A 23,455-nucleotide genomic window follows, 5' to 3' on the forward strand; every position below is an offset into this window, starting at 1 on the left:
TTTTTGCACATTGATTTTATATGCTGAATCTTTGCTGAAGATGTTTATCAAATCCAGGAGCCTTTGTGTAGAGACTATGGGGTTTGCTGGGTATAAAATCATATTGTCTGCCAAGAGAGATAGCCTGACTTCCTCTCTTCCTATTTGGATGCCCTTCATTTATTTCTCTTTCCTGATTACTCTGGCTAGGACCTCCAGTACTATGTTGAATAGGAGTGGTGAGAATGTGCATCCTTGTCTTATTCCAGTTCTCAGTGGGAAAGTTTCCAGCTTTTGTCCATTCAAATTGATGTTGGCATGGATTTGTCATACATTGTTTTTATTATTTTGAGGTATGTTCCTTTGATGACTAGTTTGTTGAGGGCTTTTAACATGAAAGAATATTGAATTTTATCAAAAGCCTTTTCTGTGTCAATCGAGATGATCATGTGGTTTTTGTTTTTTGTTCTGTTTATTTGATGAATCAAATTTACTGATTTGCATATGTAGAACAAATATTACATCCCAGGAATAAAGCCTACATGACCATGGTAGATTAGCTTTTTGATGTGCTATTGGATTTGCTTTTGTGGTTTTAAGATGTTTGCATCGATGTACTACAAAGATATTGGACTAAATTACAAACTACTGGTGAAAGAAATCACAAACAATAGAAACAAGTGGAAAAACATTCCATGCTAATAGATAGAAAGAATCAATATTGTTAAAATGGCCATGCTGCCCAAAGTAATTTGCAGATTCAATGCTATCTGTATCAAACTACTAATGACATTTTTCACAGAATTTGAAAAAAAACTACTCTCTAAAATTCTTATAAAACCACAAAAGAGCCTGAATACCCAAGGCAATTCTACGAAAAAAAAAAAAAAAACAGTCAGAGACATCATATTACCTGATTTCAAACTATACTACAAGGCTACAGTAACCAAAACAGCATGCTACTGGTACAAATAAAAGACACACAGACCAACAGAACAGAGTAGAGCACCCATAAATAAAGCTGCACACCTATAAACATTGAATCTTTGACAAAGTCAACAGTAATGAGAAATGGAGAAAGGGCACCCTGTTCAATAAATGTAGTGGGATAGCTCACTAGCCATATACAGAATATTGAAACTGGACTCCTTCATTACACCATATACAAAAAAATCAACTCAAGATGGATTAATGAGTTAAATGTAAAAACTAAAACTCTAAAACCTCTAGGAAACAAGCCTAGGAAATACCATTTGGTACATAAACCCTGGAAATGATTTCACTGAAATAACTCCAAAAGCAATTGGAACAAAAACAAAAATTGACAAGTGGGACCTCATTAAACTAAAGAGCCTCAGTATAGCTAAAGAAACTATCAACAGAATAAACAGACAACTTATAGAATGACAGAAAATATTTGCAAATTATGCATCTGTCAAAGATCTAATATCAAACATCTATTAGGAATATAAACAAATTAACAAGCAAAATACAAACAACCCCATTTAAAAATGGGCACAGGAAATGAACAGGCACTTTTCAAAAGAAGACATACACATAGCCAACAAGCATATGAAGAAATTCTCAATATCACTAATCATTAGAGAAATGCAAATCAAAACCACAAAGAGATACTATTTCACACCAGTCAGAATGGCTATTATTAAAATGTCAAAAAATTACAGATGCTGGTGAAGTTGCAAAGAAAGGGGAATGCTTATATATTGTTAGTGGGAATGTAAATTAGTTTAGGCACTGTGTACAAAAGTTTGAAAATTTCTGAAAGAACTTAAAACAGAACTATAATTCAACTAACAATCCCATTACTGGGTATATATTCAAATGAATATACATTATTCTACCATAAAGACACATGCACTTGTACATTAATAACAGCACTATTCACAATAGAAAACAGATGGAATCAACCTAGATGTCCACCAGTGAATGTATATGTATACCATGGAACACTATGCAGCCATAAAACAAAGTGAAATCATGCCCTTTGCAGTAACATGAATGGAGCTGGAGACCATTTCATACTAAGCAAATTAACACAGAAACAGAAATCCAAGTACTGCATGTTCTCACTTATAAGTGGGAGCTAAACCTTTTATACACATGGACACAAAGAAAGGAATTACAGACACTGGGGCCTAGTTATGGGTGGATAGTGGGATGAGGGTTAAGATCAACAAACAACCTATCAGGCGCTATGCTCACTCCCTGCGTAACAAAACAATCTGTACAGCTAACTCCATGACATGTAATTTACCCATGTAACAAACCTGCACATGTACTCCCTGGAAGTAAAATAAGAGTTGGAGGGTCGGGTATGGTTGCTCACACCTGTAATCCCAGCACTTTGGGAGGCCAAGGCGGGTGGATCACAAGGCCAAGAGATCGAGACCATCCTGGCCAACATGGTGAAACCCCGTTTCTACTAAAAATACGAAAATTAGCTGGGTGTCGAGGTGCATGCCTGTAGTTCCAGCTACTCGGAAGGCTGAGGCAGGAGAATTGCTTAAACCTGGGAGGTGGAAGTTGCAGTAAGCCAAGATGAGATTGTGCCACTGCACTCCAGCCTGGCGACAGAGCAACTCTCTGTCTCAAAAACAAAAACAAACAAACAAACAGAAATTGTTGAAAGAAAATAAAAAATGGTATTGAAAACCAAAAAAATAAAATAAAATAAAAAATGGGTATAGAAATTAGAAAGGAAGAAATAAAACTATCTGTATCTGTACATGATATAACCTTTTATCAGGAAAATCCCAGGAATTCACAAGGAAGCTATTAGAATTAATAATATACAAGTACATGTTACAACTCTTTTAGAATTTGTCTAGCTGATTTTCAGGTTTTTACCAGAAAACTCATGAAAATACACACATACATACACACACGAGTTTACCAAAATTTCAGAATACAAAAGCAAAATAGTAATTTTATTTTGATACACTAGAAAAGAACAATCTGAAAAGAAAATTCAGAACACAATTTCATTTACAATAGCATCAAAAGGAATAAAATACTTAGGAATATGTTAACAAAGAAATTGTAAAACTTATATACTGAATATTACAAAATATAGTAAAAAGAAATAAAAGAACATCTGTACAAATGGAAAGACACCTACTGTTCATAAAGTGGAAGACTGATAACATTCATAAAATGACAATGCTCCTTAAGTGATCTACGGATTAATTAAATCCCTATGAGGGGTGAGGGACAGAAGATAACTGGGGAGAGTGCTGATAAGTACAAGGGTTCATTTTTGTGCTAATGAAAAGTGTTCCAGAATTAGAACTATGCAGTTATTTTTAAAACCACTAAATTATAAATTTTAAAAGGGTAAATTTTATGCTATGTGAATTATATCTTTAAAAAGAAAAACATACTAATATTTGAGACATATAGCAAATGTATGTTCAAACTACTTTTACTGAATTCAAAAACTGTTTTTCAACAGCCACATTTTATCCATAGCTCACATTTACTTTGTTATTAATTTATTCAATACTCATCTTCACTCCTCAACCTCCTCTACCATTACCAAAAAAATTACTATCAGATCATTTCAGTGTACACATGTGGAGGCAATTTGATTATTCTAGCCCAAGATATTTATGTTGAAATAATAGATATATTTTCCTTCCTATGAAATGTAGACAACTAGAAATATGAGTCAGAAATGAAAGTGTAAATTCGGATTGTTTAGAAGACAAGTTAACATTATCCGTAACTGTAACTGTAACTGAGAGTGGCTCAATGTTCACCAAACCCATTTTTTCCCATCTTGGGCATACAAACTGTATTTCTCAATCCCTCTAGGTGAAGCCATTTGATTAGTTGTGATCAGCAAAGGGTATACACCACTCCTATTCAACATAGTGTTGGAAGTTCTGGCTAGGGCAATCAGGCAAGAGAAAGAAATCAAGGGTATCCAGTTAGGAAAAGAAAAAGTCAACTGTCCCTGTTTACAGATGACATGATTGTATATTAGAAACCCCATCGTCTCAGCCCAAAATCTCCTTAAGCTGATAAGCAACTTCAGCAAAGTCTCAGGATACAAAATTAATGAGCAAAATCACAAGCATTCTTATACACCAGTAACAGACAAGCAGAGAGCCAAATCAGGAAGGAACTTCCATTCACAATTGCTTCAAAGAGAATAAAATACCTAGGAATCCAACTTACAAGGGATGTAAAGGACCTCTTCAAGGAGAACTACAAACCACTGCTCAGTGAAATCAAAGAGGACACAAACAAATGGAAGAACATACCATGCTCATGGATAGGAAGAATCAATATCGTGAAAATGGTCATACTGCCCAAGGTTATTTATAGATTCAATGCCATCCCCATCAAGCTGCCAATGAGTTTCTTCACAGAATTGGAAAAAACGGCTTTAAAGTTCATATGGAACCAAAAAAGAGCCCGCATTGCCAAGACAATCCTAAGTCATAAGAACAAAGCTGGAGGCATCACGCTACCTGACTTCAAACTATACTACAAGGCCACAGTAACCAAAACAGCATGGTACTGGTACCAAAACAGAGATATAGACCAATGGAACAGAACAGAGTCCTCAGAAATAATACCAACATCTACAGCCATCTGATCTTTGACAAACCTGAGAGAAACAAGAAATGGGGAAATTCCTATTTAATAAATGGTGCTGGGAAAATTGGCTAGCCATAAGTAGAAAGCTGAAACTGGATCCTTTCCTTACTCCTTACACGAAAATAATTCAAGATGGATTAGAGACTTAAATGTTAGACCTAATACCATAAAAACCCTAGAAGAAAACCTAGGGAATACCATTCAGGACATAGGCACGGGCAAGGACTTCATGTCTAAAACACCAAAAGCAATGGCAGCAAAAGCCAAAATTGACAAATGGGATCTCATTAAACTAAAGAGCTTCTGCACAGCAAAAGAAACTACCATCAGAGTGAACAGGGAACCTACAGAATGAGAGAACATTTTTGCAATCTACTCATCTGACAAAGGGCTAATATCCAGAATCTACAAAGAACTCAAACAAATTTACAAGAAAAAAACAACCCCATCAAAAAGTTGGCAAAGGATATGAACAGACATTTCTCAAAAGAAGACATTCATACAGCCAACAGACCCAAGAAAAAATGCTCATCATCACTGGCCACCAGAGAGATGCAAAACAAAACCACAATGAGATACCATCTCACACCAGTTAGAATGGCAATCATTAAGAAGTCAGGAAACAACAGGTGCTGGAGAGGATGTGGAGAAATAGGAACACTTTTACACTGTTGGTGGGATTGTAAACTAGTTCAACCATTATGGAAAACAGTATGGCGATTCCTCAAGGATCTAGAACTAGATGTACCATATGACCCAGCCATCCCCACTACTGGGTATATACCCAAAGGATATAATCATGCTGCTATAAGACACATGCACACATATGTTATTGCGGCACTATTCACAATAGTAAAGACTTGGAATCAACCTAAATGTCCATCTGTGACAGACTGGATTAAGACAATGTGGCACATATACACCATGGAATACTATGCAGCCATCAAAAAGGATGAGTTTGCGTCCTTTGTAGGGACATGGATGCAGCTGGAAACCATCATTCTTAGTCAACTATCACAAGAACAGAAAAACAAATACTGCATGTTCTCACTCATAGGTGGGAACTGAACAATGACATCACTTGGACTCGGGAAGGGGAACATCACACATTGGGGCCTATCATGGGGAGGGGGGACGGGGGAGGGATTGCATTGGGAGTTATACCTGATATAAATGACGAATTGATGGGTGCTGACGAGTTGATGGGTGCAGCACACCAACATGGCACAAGTATACATATGTAACAAACCTGTACGTTGTGCACATGTACCCTAGAACTTAAAATATAATAAAAAAATAATAATAATAATATATGACATGCCCAGGCCTGGTTGTTAAAATGTTTTAAGTAATCCTCCATGTTCTTTCATCATTCTCAGTAACAGACAGATGTAAAGAATCGAGATGTAAAGAATCCCTACCCCAAGGCCCTAGGGAATGTTGGAGCCACTAGAAGGAAAGAACCATGCTTCCTGAGTCATGCAAATAAGTCACACAAGCTTGAATTTCCACACTGGATGCTTTATCAATGAACAATAAACTCTTAACGTGTTAAAGAACTGAGGTTTGGCTATTACAATTCACTACTGTTAAGTTTCTGTGATTAAATACATGATTTCTCTGAAAGATTATATAAGGAAGTCAGAGGTCTCTCTAAAGTCACTGATTAACCTGCAAGAAGCTTTAAAATGCATGAATAAAAAATAAATACAGGCTAGGCATGGGGGCTCATGGCTGTAATCCCAGTACATTGGGAGGCCAAAGTGGTCAGCTCATTTGAGTCCAGGAGTTTGAAACCAGCCTGGAAAACATAGTGAGATCCTGTTTCTACAAATAATTTTTAAAATTAGCTGGACACGGTGGTGCGTGCCTGTGGTCCCAGCTACTTGGGAAGCTGAGGTGGGAGGATCACTTGAACCCAGGAAGAATAAATTGAAGTGAGCCGAGATCATGCCACTTTACTCCAGCCTGAACAACAGAGCAAGACTGTCTCAAAATAAATAAACATGTATATACTTATATATAAACATTATATGCTTATATATCTATATATGTTACAAACACATAATATTATATAAACATATATAAATATATAAATTATATATATATATATATATATATGTAAAATACTTTTAACCCTGCCAAAGTGTTCAACATTGTTAGCTGATCTTTTTCCACTTACACTAGGGAAATAAGCCAGCACTGAATTTGGCAGGGATTAACAAAAACAAATTCAAGTTTATTGAGTAAGATACTTAATTTTCATCTAAGTGTCCATGTTCCTATAAAATTTTGATATTTCTGCTTATTATCTTCAGTGCCCATTTTATGCAAAAAAAATAGGTCAAAGAGAAATATATGCCAGAGTTTATACTCAATCATAATTACTCAGATCTGGAGATCTGGTACACAGGGAGGCATAGCTAAGCTTCCCAATTCACTCATGCATTCTACAGGTATGGATCATTAGGTGACAAAAGCCTAGATGTATAAGCAAAGTGGTGTTATAGGAGAATTATGGATTTGCTAGCTTGATGGAGGGAAAGCACTCTTAAAAAACAATTTGACTGTTTTTATAGCAATCAAGATAGGTGGTAGGATCTTGATTAAAAATATAGCAGTAGAATAGAGAATAAGGAGTGGGCCTAAGTAATGGCATAATTCATGGACTAGATAAATATCATAAAATAACAATCTACATTATTTCCAGTATTCCCACATGGAGACAGGAAGAATGATAAATAGAAAGACAGAATTTGGAAGTAAGAAAGGAAAGACATATTGGCGGGGGCTTGGGCAAAGGACTTGGAAGCCCTTCATATGAAGATGATATTTGTAAGTTATGAGAATGAGTGAGCATTTTGAGAAAATCAATACAGAGCTGAGCATACAGTTACCCACAAGAAGCTGGAAAGCCAAGTATCAGTAATCAATATAGAAGAAAGGCATTTGGAGGAAAGAAAGTAGACTCAATATATTCACCCATTCTCACACTGCTATAAGAAACTGCCTGAGATTGGGTCATTTATAAAGGAAAGAGGTTTAATTGACTCACTATTCCACCTGGCTGGGAGACCACAGGTAACTTACAATCATGGGAGAAGGGGAAGCAAACATGTCCTTCTTCACATGATGGCAGGAAGGAGAAGTGTTGAGCAAAGAGGAAAAAGCCTCTTATAAAACCATCAGATCTCGTGAGAACCTACTAATTATTATGAGAACAGCAGCATGGGGGATAACCGTGCTCATGATTAAATTACCTTTCACTGGGTCCCTCCCATGACATATGGGGATTATGGGAACTACAATTCAAGATGAGATTTAAGGGAGGACACAGCCAAATTATATAATTATGTCCATGGCCGCTCTCATATCTCATGTCCTCACATTTCAAAACACAGTCATGTCCTTCCAATAGTCCCAAAAAGTTTTAACTAATTCCAGCATTAACTCAAAAGTCCCAGTCCAAAGTCTTATCTGAAATAAGGCAAGTCCTTTCCATCTATGAGCCTGTAAAATCAAAACAAGTTAGTTACTTCCTAGATACAATGGACGTACAGGCATTACATAAATACACCCATTTCAAATAGGAAAAAAAATGGCCAAAGCAAAGGGGTTACAGGCCCCCATGAAACTCTGAAATCCACCAAGGGAGTAATTAAATCTTAAAGCTTCAAAATAATCTCCTTTGACACCATGTCTCACATCCAACTCATGCTGATGCAAGAGGTATGTTCCCTCTGCCTTGGGCAGTGCCACCCCTGTGGCTTTGCAGGATACAGCCCTGCTACCAGCTGCTTCACAGGCTAGCAATGAGTGTCTGTGGCTTTTCCAGGTGCAGAGTGCAAGCCATCAGTGGATCTATCATTCTGGGGTCTGGAGGATGGTGGGTGGTCCTCTTCTCACAGCTCCACTAGGCAGTGCCCCAGTGGGGACTGTGTGGGGGTTCCGACCCCCTGTTTTTCTTTTGCACTGCCCTAGCAGAGGTTCTCTATGAGAGCTCCACCTCTGCAGCTCACCTCTGCCTGGACCTCAAGGCATTTCCATACACCCTCTGAAATCTTGGCAGATGTTCTCAAACCTCAATTCTTGTCTTCTGTGCTCCCACAGTACCAACACCAGGTGTAAGCTACCAAGGCTTGGAGCTTGCACCCTCTGAAGCAAGCCTTAGCTTTAAGCCACAGCTGGCGTTGAAGCAGTTGGGACACAGGGCACCACGTCTCAAGGCTGCACAGAGCAGTGGGGCCCTGGGCCCAGCATGGGACCTGGGGCCTGGCCCACAAAATCATTTTCCCATCTAGGCCTCCAGGGCTTTAATGGGAGGGTCTGCCATGAAGGTCTCTAACATGCCTTGGAGACATTTTCCCCATTGTCTTGGTGATTAACATTTGGCTCATCGTTACTTACGGAAATTTCTGCATTGGGCTTGAATCTCTCCCCAGAAAAATGAGTGTTTCTTTTCTATCACATCATCATAGCAAATTTTCCAAACTTTTATGCTATGTCACTTCTTGAACACTTTGCTGCTAAGAAATTTTTGCTTCCAGATACCCTAAATCATTTCTCTCAAGTTCAAAGTTCCACAGATCTCTAGGGTGGGGCAAAATGCTGTCAGTCTCTGCACATAGCAAGAATAACCTTTACTCCCGTTCCCAACAGTTTCCTCATCTTCATCTGAGACCACCTCAGCCTGGAATTTATTGTCCATATTGCTCTCCCCATTTTGGTCAAAGCCAGCAAACAAGTCTCCAGGAATTTCCAAATTTTCCCACATTTCTCTGTCTTCTTCTGAGCCCTCCAAACTGTTCCAACTTCTGCCTGTTACTGAGTTCCAAAGTCACTTCCACATTTCCGAATACCTTTACAGCAGCACCCCACTCTCTGTGGTATCAATTTCCTGTATTAGTCTATTCTCACGCTGCCATAAAAAACTGCCTGAGACTGGGTCATTTATAAAGGAAAGAGTTTAATCGACTCACTGTTCTGCATGGCTGAGGAGGCCTCAGGAAACTTACCATCACGGCAGAAGGGGAAGCAAACATGTCCTTCTTCACATGGTGGCAGCAAAGAGTAGTTCTGAGCAAACAGGGAAAGCTCCTTATAAAACCATCAGATCTCGTGAGAACTTACCCACTATCATGTGAACAGCAGCATGGAGGTGATTGACAACAAGCTTGCCTCAAGTAACAGCAAGACAATGGTAGATAAGGAGATCCAGGGAATATCAAAATGCAGTTATGGTATTTGACCTAAATTTCATCATAGGAATGTATAACTAATTTAACATATCTAAATATGTAGTCTGATATTTTAAACCATACAAACTCATAGATACATATGTGTATAGTATAGATACATATACACAAAATTATACCAATAATACATGTTTTTAATCTGCATTGTTTACTCAACAGTATGCCATGAGCATTTCATCCTTTAAAATAAAGTTCTAAAGTATCATTATCAATAGTTGGATATGCTCTATTATCAATTTATAGGCGAATCTATGATGAATTGTAGTAATAAACAGCTACTGCACTTTTAATTTGAGCATTCCAAAAACATTTTCCCAATGCCTGTATTGTGCCTGACAATGCTCGGCTTATGGGAAAAAGATTATTTCAATTAGTTTACAAAGTAGAGCAATGATTTTCAAGAAAGGGGTCATAAGTAAATCAACTCCCTCTTTCATTTGCTTTAGAGTCACTGTCTTTATTTTGCACTTGCTTTATCTTTGATTAGTCTCAAATAAATACAAGATTATTATAAAACCAAATTTAAAGAAAGTTAACTTTAAAAATTCAAACCTATTACATTGAATTCAAGCCTCTTATATTGAGAAACACTGATTTAGTAGAAGAGAGAAAATGCTTATCATAGGAGTATAATAGAAGCTTACACTTCTGGAAACTCATAACTTAAAGGTTTGATCATTTTCCTGACTTGCTATAACTCCACAGGATGTCTCGGTCAGAAGGAAGAAGACAGAATGTGGGAAAATGTCTCCCTACTAATAAACATAAATGATTATATTAAGGGGAAACTATAGGAGAAAATGGTTTCAAGGTTATTAGCTCTTACATTAGGATGAAAGACTATAACTGAAAATTTAATAGTAGCAACAATAATGGGTCTTTAGCTACAACGACCAAAATATGTGACAGACTTGGGTCTGTATTTGGTAATTATATAGTTGCTAAACGACAGTGTAATCAAGGCCGTTGTCATCTCTCCTTTCATAAACAGTAGAATATTATTCATTTATAGTAAAATAAATAATTTCTAAAGATGCTTAAAGAATATAAAACAAAAAGCAGAGGGAGGTGTAATGAGTCTAATTCTCAATCAAGTTATTTGTAGTTTACGAGTTGTATTTCTAAGTACTTCATTTTTTTTAACCTTCAAAGCCACTATACTAAACTTTTGAAGGACTTTTAATCACACTACAAATACTAACAAGATATTTACTGTATGCAATAAAACTTATTATCTGCCCTCAATCTAGTTGGGGAAATGAAACAAACTTAGGACAAAATATCAAACAATATAGTTCAGTATGTAATTACAGAATAAATTATATGATATGAATTACAAATAGTTGAGAAAGAGACATGAAAGAAGGCTGGGATAGTCAGGAAAGATTTAAGAAAAAAGTCCTGTAGTATGAGTGGTATTGAGATAGGCAGAAGATTGACTCAAAACCACCATGTCCACTGTAAAAAACATAAGTTATTTATGGTTACAACTGATTTTACTACAAAAAAAGAGAAATATTTGGTCATGACTAAAATTTAAAAATGTCCTCAATTGATTGTACCCTATGTTTATTTCCCATATTTATTTGGCTCCTCTTCTGCAAACCTATTGTCCCCTAGTACTGTATCGACTTTTTCCTCCACTATTCTTATATTTAGCTCATTTCTTACTTTATAGAAAAAAAAATAACCTATTCAGATTAATGCAATACTGTTGCTCCTCAACTTCACAATGGGATTATGTCACAATAAACCCATCATAAATTAAAAATATCATGTCAAAAATGAATTAGTACACCTAACTTATAAAGCATTATAGCTAAGCCTAGCATAACTTAAACATTCTCAGAACATTTATATTAGCCTACAGTTGGGAAAAATCACCTAACACAAAGTCTATTTTTTAATAATGGGTTGAATACCTCATGTAATTTATTCATTATTGTACTGAAAGTAAAAAACAGTATGAGTGTACGGGTACTCAAAATACAGTTTCTACAGGATGCACATCACTTTTGCAATCATTATAAAACTAAAAAAAAAAAAAATGCTTGTCAAACCATTGTTAAGTTGAGGACCATTTGTATTTATAGTGTCCCTATTATGTGCCCACAATTATACCAGGTGAAAAGAGAGTATAAACAAATGTCACCGCCACAGAAGACTTCATAATTTTATTGGAGGAAAGAAAACTAGTGAAGATGAAGCAAAGGTACATTATGTTTCAAATCAAAGATCATAAATCACCATGCATATACTCCTGGAAGTATATGCAAAGCTTTTCAAATAATGTGTGGAAGAATGAAAATTTTTAGGATAATTTCAGACCTTCAACTTTCACCTTCAACTTTCATATGAATTATTTCCTAATAATTGTCTACCTGAGACTACACCTGCTAGCCTGCAATTGACAGATTCTCTTTGTCTAAACCCCATTCAAAATCCCCTTCTCCGACTTTACCAAAGAAAAGCACAGCTCTCAGCCATCAGCAATTTTATTATAGTGCATTACTGGATGTAAAAACCTGTAGTGTGCCAAACAAAGAGGCAATTTGAAATTATCATAATGAAGTTGACAAAATGAATTACTAATGACTGAATAACATCATTGTGCAACTTGAATAGTATCTAATTCTTTACTTTTAACAAACTTGAAGCAGGGTCTAATTGAATTGCTACCTGATAGATCTTTAAAAATAATTTTGATGGTAAATCGGTATGTGATTTTTGGCAGGTAACTCAAAATGTTTTCAAAAGATTAAGAGACATTGTTATGAGAAAATTTCTTTCGTGCCAGTATAATCATGTAGGATAACAAGTTTTTCCTGTGTTTACATATTTTAAAAATTAAATAAAATTTTTGAAAATTGATTATATCTGTCTCATTCTTATAAAAAATGGAATTCATCTAGAATATTAAAATATTGAAAACATCTTCTATCATTTTATTGAGATACATTTTCAATAACATTTTATATTTTAATTTGCCAAAATATTAATATGCTTACAATTTGATAAATTATGTAATAATTTGTAATAATTCATTCCAGAAGAAAAAAATTCAACACTTGGAGCTTTATAGACATAGAGGATTCTAAAAATATATATATATATATACACACACACACCAAAGTAATATAATTAGATTATCAATTTAGTTTTTAAGAATTAAATCATATTAATTAAGATAAAATACTCTAGGAAAAGTAGAACGAGAAAATGAGCTAAAGGAGAAAATGTAATGATGTAAACTTTACAATCATTAAAGTATTCTGACCTAATTTATGTACTTTTAAAATAAATGATATAGGAATCAAATCAATATAGTATTTAGATTCCACTGGAAACATTTGAAAGAGGAAAATGACTTTTATTTTAAAATGTAGAAGTTTATACTATCACTGAAATCACATTCTTTACAACTACTTAAACTTATGATAAATACTTTTTAAAATTATGCCCCTTTGCCCATGCAGATTCATTTATCACCCTTTTCTAGCCTCCTCTAAATGCTACATAGGCTCATTCCATAAAATATTTTTGTGACTGAATAGCTTCACTTGCATAAACAGATAATTCATACACACCACCTACAGAAAACCTTTTCTATATAGGTAAAAAAAGAAACACGAACAAAAATTAAAATAATATTTTCTTCTCTTAAATTAGTTATTTCTCCTCTTTTAAAACAATATTCAGTAAAGATAAGTGCATGGAAAAATAAGTATTCTCACATACTACCAGTGGCAATGTAAATTAGTAACTCTTCCTGAGAGATAATTTTAAGATATGAATCAAAAGCTTAAAAGTACCCATTCTTTTATAAACACAGAAATTTTATTTCTGAGATTTAGCCTAAGAAAATCACCTTGAAAAATCACAAATATTTAACCATAAAGATGTTTATCAAAACTATGTATAAAATATTTTTGAAAATAACAATTTAAACATCAACAATAAGATTCTGGGGTTGCTGGCAAGATGACTGAATAGGAACAGCTCCAGTCTGCAGCTCCCAGGGAGATCGATGCAGAAGGCAGGTGATTTCTTCATTTCCAACAGAAGTACCTGGTTCATCTCACTGGGGCTGGTTGGACAGTGGGTACAGCCCTAGGAAGGTGAGCTGAAGCATGGTGGGGCATCACCTCACCTGGGAAGTGCAAGGGGTTGGGGAACTCCTCTTCTATCCAAGGGAAGTCATTAGGGACTGTACCATGTACTTCGGCGCAGATACTGTGCTTTTCCCATGGTCTTTACAACCCACAGATCAGGAGATTCCTTCCAATGCCTACAACACCAGGGCCCTGGGTTTCCAGCACAAAACTGGGCGGCCATTTGGGCAGACACTGAGCTAGCCACAGGAGTTGTTTTTGTTTTGTTTTGTGTTTTTCTTTTTTTCATACCCCAGTGGCGCCTGGGATGCCAGCAAGACAAAAACGTTCACTCCCCTGGAAAGGGGGCTGAAGCCAGGGAACCAAGTAGTCCAGCTCGGCGACTCCCACCCAACAGAGCCGAGCAAGCTAAGATCCACTGGCTTGAAATTCTCGTGCCAGCACAGCAGTCTAAGTTGACCTCAGACTCTTGAGCTTGGTTGAGGCAGGGGCGCCCACCATTGCTGAGGCTTGAGTGGGAGATTTCATCCACACTGTAAAAAAAAGCCACTAGGAAGTTCAAACTGGGCAGAGCCCAACACAGCTTGGCAAGGCCACTGTAGCCAGACTGCCTCCTCTCTCGGCAGGGCATCTCTGAAAAAAAGGCAGCAGCCCAAGTCAGGAACTTAAAGATAAAACCCCACCTCCTGGGACAGAGCACCTGGGGGAAGGGGCAGTTGTGGGCACAGCTTCAGTAGACTTAAATGTCCCTACCTGGCAGTTGTGAAGAGAGCAGTGGATCTACCACCACAGCATTAGAGCTCTGATAAGGGACAGACTACCTCCTCAAGTGGGTCCCTGACCCCCGTGTATCCTCACTAGGAGACACCTCCCAGTAGCGGCCGACAGACACCTCACACAGGAGAGCTCTGGCTGGCATCTGGCAGGTGCCTCTCTGGGACAAAGCTTCCAGAGGAAGGAACAGGCAGCAATCTTTTCTGGTCTGCAATCTCCGCTGGTGATACCCAGGCAAACAAGGTCTGAAGTGGACCTTCAGCAAACTCCAGCAGACCTTCAGCAGAGTGGCCTATTAGAAGGAAAACTAACAGAAAGGAATAGCATCAACAACAACAAAAGGACATCCACTAAGAGACCCCATTCGAAGGTCACCGACTTCAAAGACCAACGGTAGATAAATCCATGAAGATGGGGAGAAAGCAGTACAAAAAGGCTGAAAATTCCAAATACCAGAACACTCTTCTCCTCCAAAGGATTGCAACTCCTTGCCAGCAAGGAAACAAAACAGGACAGAGAATAAGTTTGATGAATTGACAGAAGTAGGCTTCAGAAGGTGGGTAATAAACTCCTCTGAGCTAAAGGAGCATGACCTAACCCAATGCAAGGAAGCTAAGAACCTTGAAAAAAGGTTAGACAAAATGCTAACTAGAATAACCAGTTTAGAGACGAAGATAAATGACCTGATGGAGCTGAAAAACACAGCACGAGAACTTTGTGAAGCATACACAACTATGAATAGCCAAAGTGATCAAGTGGAAGAGAGAATATAAGAGATTAAAGGTTAACTCAACGAAATAAACTGAAAAAACAAGATTAGAGAAAAAAGAGTAAAAAGAAACGAACGAAGCCTCAAAAAAGTATGGGACTATGTGAAAAGACCAAATCTACATCTGATTGGTGTACCTGAAAGTTACGGGGAGAATGGAACCAAGTTGGAAAACAATCTTCAGGATATTATCCAGGAAAACATCCCCATCCTAGCAAGGCAGGTCAACATTCAAATTCAGGAAATACAGAGAACACCACAAAGATACTCCTTGAGAAGAGCAACTCAAAGACACATAATCATCAGATTCATAAAGGTTGAAATGAAGGAAAAAATGTTAAGGGCAGCCAGAGAGAAAGGTCAAGTTACCCACAAAGTGAAACCCATCAGACTAACAGCAGATCTCTCTGCAGAAACCCTACAAACCAGAAGAGAGTGGGGGCCAATATTCGACAATCTTAAATAAAAGAATTTTCAACTCCGAATTTCATATCCAGTCAAACTAAGCTTCATAAGCGAAGGAGAAATAAAATCCTTTATAGACAAGGAAATGCTGAGATTTTGTCACCACCAGACCTGCCCTACAAGAGCTCCTGAAGGAAGCACTAAACATGGAAAGGAACAACCAGCCACTGCAAAAACATACCAAATTGTAAAGACCATTGACGCTATGAAGAAACTGCATAAACTAATGGGCAAAATAACCAACTAGCATCATAATGGCAGGATCAAATTCACACATAACAATATTAACCTTAAATGTAAACAGGCTAAATGCCCCCAATTAAAAGACACAGACTAGCAAATTGGACAAAGACCCATCAGCGTGCAGTATTCAGGAGACCCATGTCATGTGCAAAGACACACATAGGCTCAAAATAAAGGGATGTAGGAATATTTACCAAGCAAATGGAAAGTAAAAAAAGCAGGGGTTGTGATCCTAGTCTCTAATAAACTTTAAATCCACAAAGATCAAAAGAGACAAAAAAGGGTATTACATAATGGTAAAGGGACCAATGCAACAAGAAGAGCTAACCATCCTAAATATATATGCACCCAATACAGGAGCACCCAGATGTATAAAGCAAGTTCTCAGAGCCCTGCAAAGAGACTTACGCTCCCACACAATAATAGTGGGAAACTTTAACATCCCATTGCCAATATTAGACAGATCAATGAGACAGAAAATTAACAAGGATATCCAGGACTTCAACTCAGCTCTGAACCAAGCAGACTTAATAGACATCTACAGAACTCTCCACCCCAAATCAACACAATATACATTGTTCTCAGCACCACATCACACTTATTCTAAAATTGACCACATAATTGGAAGTAAAACACTCCTCACCAAATGCAAAACAACGGAAACCATAACAAACAGTCTCTCAGACCACAGTGCAATCGAATTAGAACTCAGGATTAAGAAACTCACTCAAAACTGCACAACTACATGGAAACTGAACAACCTGCTCCTGAATGACTACTGAGCAAATAAAATGAAGGCAGAAATAAAGATGTTATTTGAAATCAATGAGAACAAAGACATAACATACCAGAATCTCTGGGACACATTTAAAGCAGTGTGTAGAGGGAAATTTATAGCACTAGATGCCCACAAAAAAGGGGAAAAGATCTAAAATTGACACCCTAACATCACAATTAAAAGAACTAGAGAAGCAAGAGCAAACTAATTCAAAAGCTAGCAGAAGAGAAGAAATAACTAAGATCAGAGCAGAACTGAAGGAGACAGACATGAAAAACCCTTCAAAAAATCAAGGAATCCAGGAGCTGGTTCTTTGAAAAGATCAACATAATAATAGACTGCTAGCCAGAATAATAAAGAAGAAAAGAGAGAAAAATCAAATAGACACAATAAAAAATCATGAAGGGGATAACACCACTGATTCAACAGAAATAAAAACTACCATCAGAGAATACTATAAACACCTCTACACAAACTAGAAAATCTAGAAGAAATGGATAAATTCCTGGACACATATACCCTCCCAAGAATAAACCAAGAAGAACTCAAATCCCTAATAGACCAATAACAAGTTCTGAAATTGAGGCAGCAATTAATAACCGACTAACCAAAAAAAGGCCAGGACCAGATGGATTCATAGCCAAATTCTACTAGAGGTACAAAGGGGAGCTGGTACTATTCCTTCAGAAACTATTCCAAACAATATAAAAAGAGGGAATCCTCCTTAACTCATTTTATGAGCCCAGCATCATCCTGATGTGAAAACCTGGCAGAGATACAACAAAAAAAAGAAAATTTCAGGCCAATATTCCTGATGAACCTCAATGCGAAAATCCTTAATAAAATACTGGCAAACTGAATCCAGCAGCATATCAAAAAGCTTATCCACTACGATCAAGTTGGCTTCATCCCTGGGATGCAAGGCTGGTTCAACGTACACAAATTAATAAATGTAATCAATCACAAAAACAGAATCAATGACAAAAACCACATGATTATCCCAATAGATGCAGAAAAGGCCTTCAACAAAATTCAACAGCCCTTCATGCTAAAAACTCTCAATAAACTAGGCATTGATGGAACCTATCTCAAAGTAATAAGAGCTATTTATGACAAACCCACAGCCAATATCATACTGAAGGGGCAAAAACTGGAAGCATTCCCTTTGAAAACTGGCACAAGACAAGGATGCCATCACTCACCACTCCTATTCAACACAGTATTGGAAGTTCTGGCTAGGGCAATCAGGCAAGAGAAAGAAATAAATGGTATTCAATTAGGAAAAGAGGAAGTCAAATTGTCTCTGTTTGCAGATGACATGATTGTATATTTAGAAAACCCCATTATCTCAGCCCAAAATCTCCTTAAGCTGATAAGCAACTTCAATAAAGTCTCAGGATACAAAATCAGTGTGCAAAAATAACAAGCATTCCTATATATCAATAACAGAAAAACAGGGAGACAAACTGAGTGAACTCCCATTCACAATTGCTACAAAGAGAATACAATACCTAGGAAAACAACTTACAAGGGATATTAAGAACCTCTTCAAGGAGAACTACAAACCACTGCTCAAGGAAATCAGAGAGGACACAAACAAATGGAAAAACATTCCATGCTCATGGATAGGAAGAATCAATATCATCAAAATGGCCATACTGCCCAAAGTAATTTATAGATTCAATGCTATCCCCATCAAGCTACCATGGACTTTTTTCACATAATTAGAAAAAACTACTTTATATTTCATATGGAACGAAAAAAGAGCCCACATATTCAAGACAATCCTAAGCAAAAAGAACAAAGCTGGAGGCATCACACTACCTGACTTCTAACTATACAACAAGGCTACAGTAACAAAAACAGCATGGTACTGGTACCAAAACAGATACATAGACCAATGGAACAGAACAGAGGCCTCAGAAATAATACCACACATCTACAACCATCTGATCTTTCACAAACCTGATAAAAACAAGCAATGAGGAAAATATTCCCTATTTAATAAACGGCGTTGGGAAAATTGGCTAGCCATATGCAGAAAGCTGAAACTGGATTCCTTCCTTACACCTCATACAAAAATAACTCAAGATGGATTAAGGACTTAAATGTAAGACCTATAACCATAAAAACCCTGGAAGAAAACCTAGGCAATACCATTCAGGACATAGGCATAGGCAAAGACTTCATGACTAAAACACCAAAAGCAATGGCAACAAAAGCCAAAATTGACAAATGGGATCTGATTAAACTAAAAGCTTCTTCATAGCAAAATAAACTATCATCAGAGTGAACAGGCAACCTACAGAATGGGAGAACATTTTTGCAATTTATCCATCTGACACAGGGTTAATAACCAGAATCCACAAAGAAACAGGTTCACAAGAAAAAAAATAAGAACCCCACCAAAAATGGGTGAAGGATATGAACAGACACTTCTCAAAAGAAGACATTTATGCAGCCAAGAAACATGAAAAAATGCTCATCATCACTGGTCATTAGAGAAATACAAATCAAAACCACAATGTGATACCATCTCACGCCAGTTCAACTGTCGTGGAAGACAGTGTGGCGATTCACCAAGGATCTAGAACTAGAAATACTATTTGACCCAGCAATCCCAAAAGATTACTGGGTATATACCCAAAGGATTATAAATCATTCTACTATAAAGACACATGCACACATATGTTTATTGCAGCACTGTTCACAATAGCAAAGACTTGGAATCAACCCAAATGCCTATCAATGATAGACTGGATAAAGAAAATGTGGCACATATACACCATGGAATACTATGTAGCCATAAAAAAGGATGAGTTCCTATCCTTTGTAGGGACATGGATGATGCTGGATACCATCATTCTCAGCAAACTAACACAAGAACAGAAAACCAAACACCGCATGTTCTCACTCATAAGTGGGAGTTGAACAATGCGAACACATGGACACAGGCAGAGGATCATCACACACCAGGGCCTGTTGGGGGATGTGGGGCTAGGGGAAGGATAGAATTAGGAGAAATACCTAATGTAGATGATGGGTTGATGGGTTGATGGGTTGATGGGTGCAGCAAACCACCATGGCACGTGTATACCTATGTAACAAACCTGCACGTTCATGTACATGTACTCCAGAACTTAAAGTCTATATATACACACACACACACACACACACACATTCACATATTTATGTATTCATGTATTTAAAATTTATTTAAAGAAAAGTAATTGAGGCAGTACCCTCAAATAGAAGACTATTATGCAGACCAGAAAACAACGGACAGCATGAATCTACTTCTATAAAATGTTTTCAGTATATATAAATATATGCAGAGAAAGTAATGTAGAATAATTCCCCAAAACATTAACACTAGCTTTCTCTGTGTTGGTTTCTAGTTTGATTCCTTTTGTTTAACTATGTTATTTAATTTTCTTCTGCAATGAGCATATATTACTCAGGCTTTTAAAAATTATTTTAAAAGTATTATAAACTTGCATCTAAATAAATTCATACAAATGAATATACTAAATAAAATTCCAGAAAAAGTTCCATCAAAATGTAAACAGTGCTTATCTCTAGGTTGTAAAACTAGAGATCTTTGTTTGCTCTTCTTGCCATTTATCTGTATTTTCTAAAGTTAACGTGTTATTTAGGTATTAAAAATGATACAAATTACAAAATATAATATCACTTAGCATGAGATCTATGATTTAATCTTATTTAGGACTTATTTAATTCTATTAAAACAGATTTAGAAACACCCTCTCTAGTGTTTTGTTGTTGTAGTGATGTTGGTAGTTCAGGGTTCAATTCTGATAGAAAATGGTATATTTTGCATCAGAATATGAAATTTTAGGTATTTTTCATCTCCAGCCCATGTATAAGATCATCTTGCCATTCTAATTGTACAGATCACAAACTCAGTTCCAGAATACTAGAGGTAAAATACTGGTCCACACAGGAGCAGAAAGCTATTATTACTAACGTAGAGGAAAGAGTATCTTCCTTCTTTGGGAAAGGTATGAAGAAGTGGGGCAAAGTATTTACAGGTAGATATTTCTTTCATTTAAAGACTGGAACAGGAGATGAGTTAAAAGAAAAAGGGTCATAAAAACTATTCTAGGCTGGGCTCGGTGGCTCATGCCTGTAATCCCAGCACTTTGGGAGGCCGAGGTGGGCGGATCACCTGAGGTCAGGAGTTCGAGACCAGCTTTGTCAACATGGTGAAACCCTGTCTCTGTGAAATATACAAAAATTAGCCGAGCATGTTGGCACATGCTTGTAATCCCAGCTACTCAGGAGGTTGGGACAGGAGAATTGCTTGAACCCGGGAGGCAGAGGTTGCAGTGAACCAAGATCACACCACTGCACTCCAGCCTGGGTGGCAGAGTGAGACTCTGTCTCAAAACAAACAAACAAACAAACTATTCTAACCGATGCTTCATAATGTAAAGAATAAACAAACCAAATCTAATAGAATAGTTTAGAAAAAAAAATGAGAAGTCAGCAGATGCTATATTGTAGCAGTTAACAAACAACTTGAGCTCTAGAATCAGACTTCCTGGGTCCAATTCCTGCTGTTGTCCCTTATTAGTTCTATAATATTGACTAAGTTATTACATTGTCCCTGTGTCTCGGTTTCCCTATTTGTCTAATGGCAATATCAGGAGCTACCTCTTAGGATAGCAAATAGAATTAAAATCAATATGCTTTCAATAATCCTAGCCAATAATAATAAGTTTCATAGAGAAGAAATACAGAATGATATTTATGAGACTAGACCTGAGGTGATTATCTGTGTGACTTAGGTCAAATTAATTAAACTCATTATACTTCAACTTCTCATCAGTACAGTGGGTCTAATAAAATATTCTCTCATGATTTTATGAGAATTAAAGGAAATAATATATATAAGGAATCTATAGGTTATTTATCACATATAACGTAAGACACATCATATATGTTAAATAAATACATCTGACTGACATGTTTACACCTCTGGATTCTGAGGGGTTTTTTTCTTCTTTATCTGGCTTTCTTCCTCAGGAGGCTGATCTGTGTGGACTACACATTGAATTCCCCTGCCCTATGGCTTTCAGTTGGGTTGAGCCAGTAGGGAGCACTCAAAGACCAGAGGGAGAGAAGAGTGAAGTTGGGTATTTATTTTTCTGGTTCCCTTCTTATGAGGTTTTACTTTGGCTGTGCCTCTCATGAGAAACTGACTGCTCTTTAAAGCAGTGGGCTTTACGTAAACCTCTCTCCCTTTGAGTTTCATTAACCACTGTCTATCTCTGTCTCTCAGGATTAGAGACAGTAACAGTGTCAACTTCTCTTGGTTCTTACACTGAATCTTGTGGTTCCCATATACCCTGTCAATGTCTTTATGAACATTCCCTTCATAAATAAACCCTCCTCAAATAATTGTACTATGAATGTTCCATGTTGATATGGTTTGGCTGTGTTCACCACTGCCCCCCACCAATCTCATCCTGAATTGTGGTTGAAATAATCCTGATGTGTCATGGGAGGAACCAGGTGGAGATAACTGAATCATGGAGGTGGTTTCCCTCATCCTGTTCTCATCATAGTAAGTTAGTTCCATTGAGATCTGGTGGTTTTATAACAGGCTTCCCCCTCCACTGGGCACTCATTCTCTCTCCTGCCACCTTGTGAAGAGGTGCCCTCTGCCATGATTGTAAATTTCCTGAGGCCTCTCCAGCCATGTGGAACTGTGAGTTAATTAAACCTTTTTTCTTTATAAATTACCAGGTCTCAGGTATTCCTTCATAGCAGCACAAGAACTAACTAATACAGTGTTTCTTGTTGAGGTCTTCAATGACTCAGGGAATATGCTGTGGCACATAATAAAGCCTTATTTTATAACCCAATAATTTCAAGATACTTGTGTTAATAATCAAATTCAAGCATTTAAGAGGGCTTGAGAATCACTTCGTTAATATTCTTGTTTCATTAGGGAAAAAAAACCACACAGGAAATGTTCATGTACCTCAAAACAGAATCAGTTTCAGAAGGTCATATATTTTAAGTATTTTTCCTATCGAATTTCCTGTAGAAACCTGATCCCCAATGTTGAAGGTGGGGCCTAGTGGGGGGCATTTGGGTTATGGGGGGTGGATCTCTCATGAATGCCTTGATGCCCTCCCCATAGTAATAAGTGAATTCTTTATTAGCTACTATGATATCGGATTTTTAAAAAGAGCCTGGTATCTCATTCCCCTCTCTTTTGCTCCCTCTCTTATCATGTGACATTCTGTCTCCCCTTGCCTTCCTTCATAACTAAAAGCTTTCTTGTCAAAAGCAGATGCTGATGCCATACTTCTTATGCAGTCTGCAGAACTGTGAGCCAAAATAAACCTGTTTTCTTTATAAATTACCAGTTTCAAGTATTTCTTTATAGCAATGCAAAATGGGCTAACACAGGTGGGGGAAG

The 23,455-nt window shown here is 37.1% G+C and overlaps 1 protein-coding gene and 1 non-coding gene across 2 annotated transcripts in view; both read left to right on the forward strand.

The window, feature by feature from the left end:
• Positions 1-2,797: 2,797 nt before the first annotated feature.
• Positions 2,798-2,859, forward strand: LOC117078637. Its single transcript, XR_004435078.1, has one exon. It is a non-coding gene; the product is annotated as a U7 small nuclear RNA (small nuclear RNA).
• Positions 2,860-9,757: 6,898 nt separating this feature from the next.
• Positions 9,758-23,455, forward strand: part of LOC117077673 (eukaryotic translation initiation factor 4H-like) — a 50,080-nt gene continuing 36,382 nt past the window's right edge. The window contains 1 exon segment of the mRNA XM_033201364.1: positions 9,758-9,845. Coding sequence (XP_033057255.1) covers positions 9,758-9,845 — 88 coding nt within the window.

The sequence above is a fragment of the Trachypithecus francoisi genome, unplaced genomic scaffold, assembly GCF_009764315.1.
Source record: "Trachypithecus francoisi isolate TF-2019V2 unplaced genomic scaffold, Tfra_2.0 Lachesis_group6, whole genome shotgun sequence".
Classification (NCBI taxonomy): Eukaryota; Metazoa; Chordata; class Mammalia; order Primates; family Cercopithecidae; genus Trachypithecus; species Trachypithecus francoisi.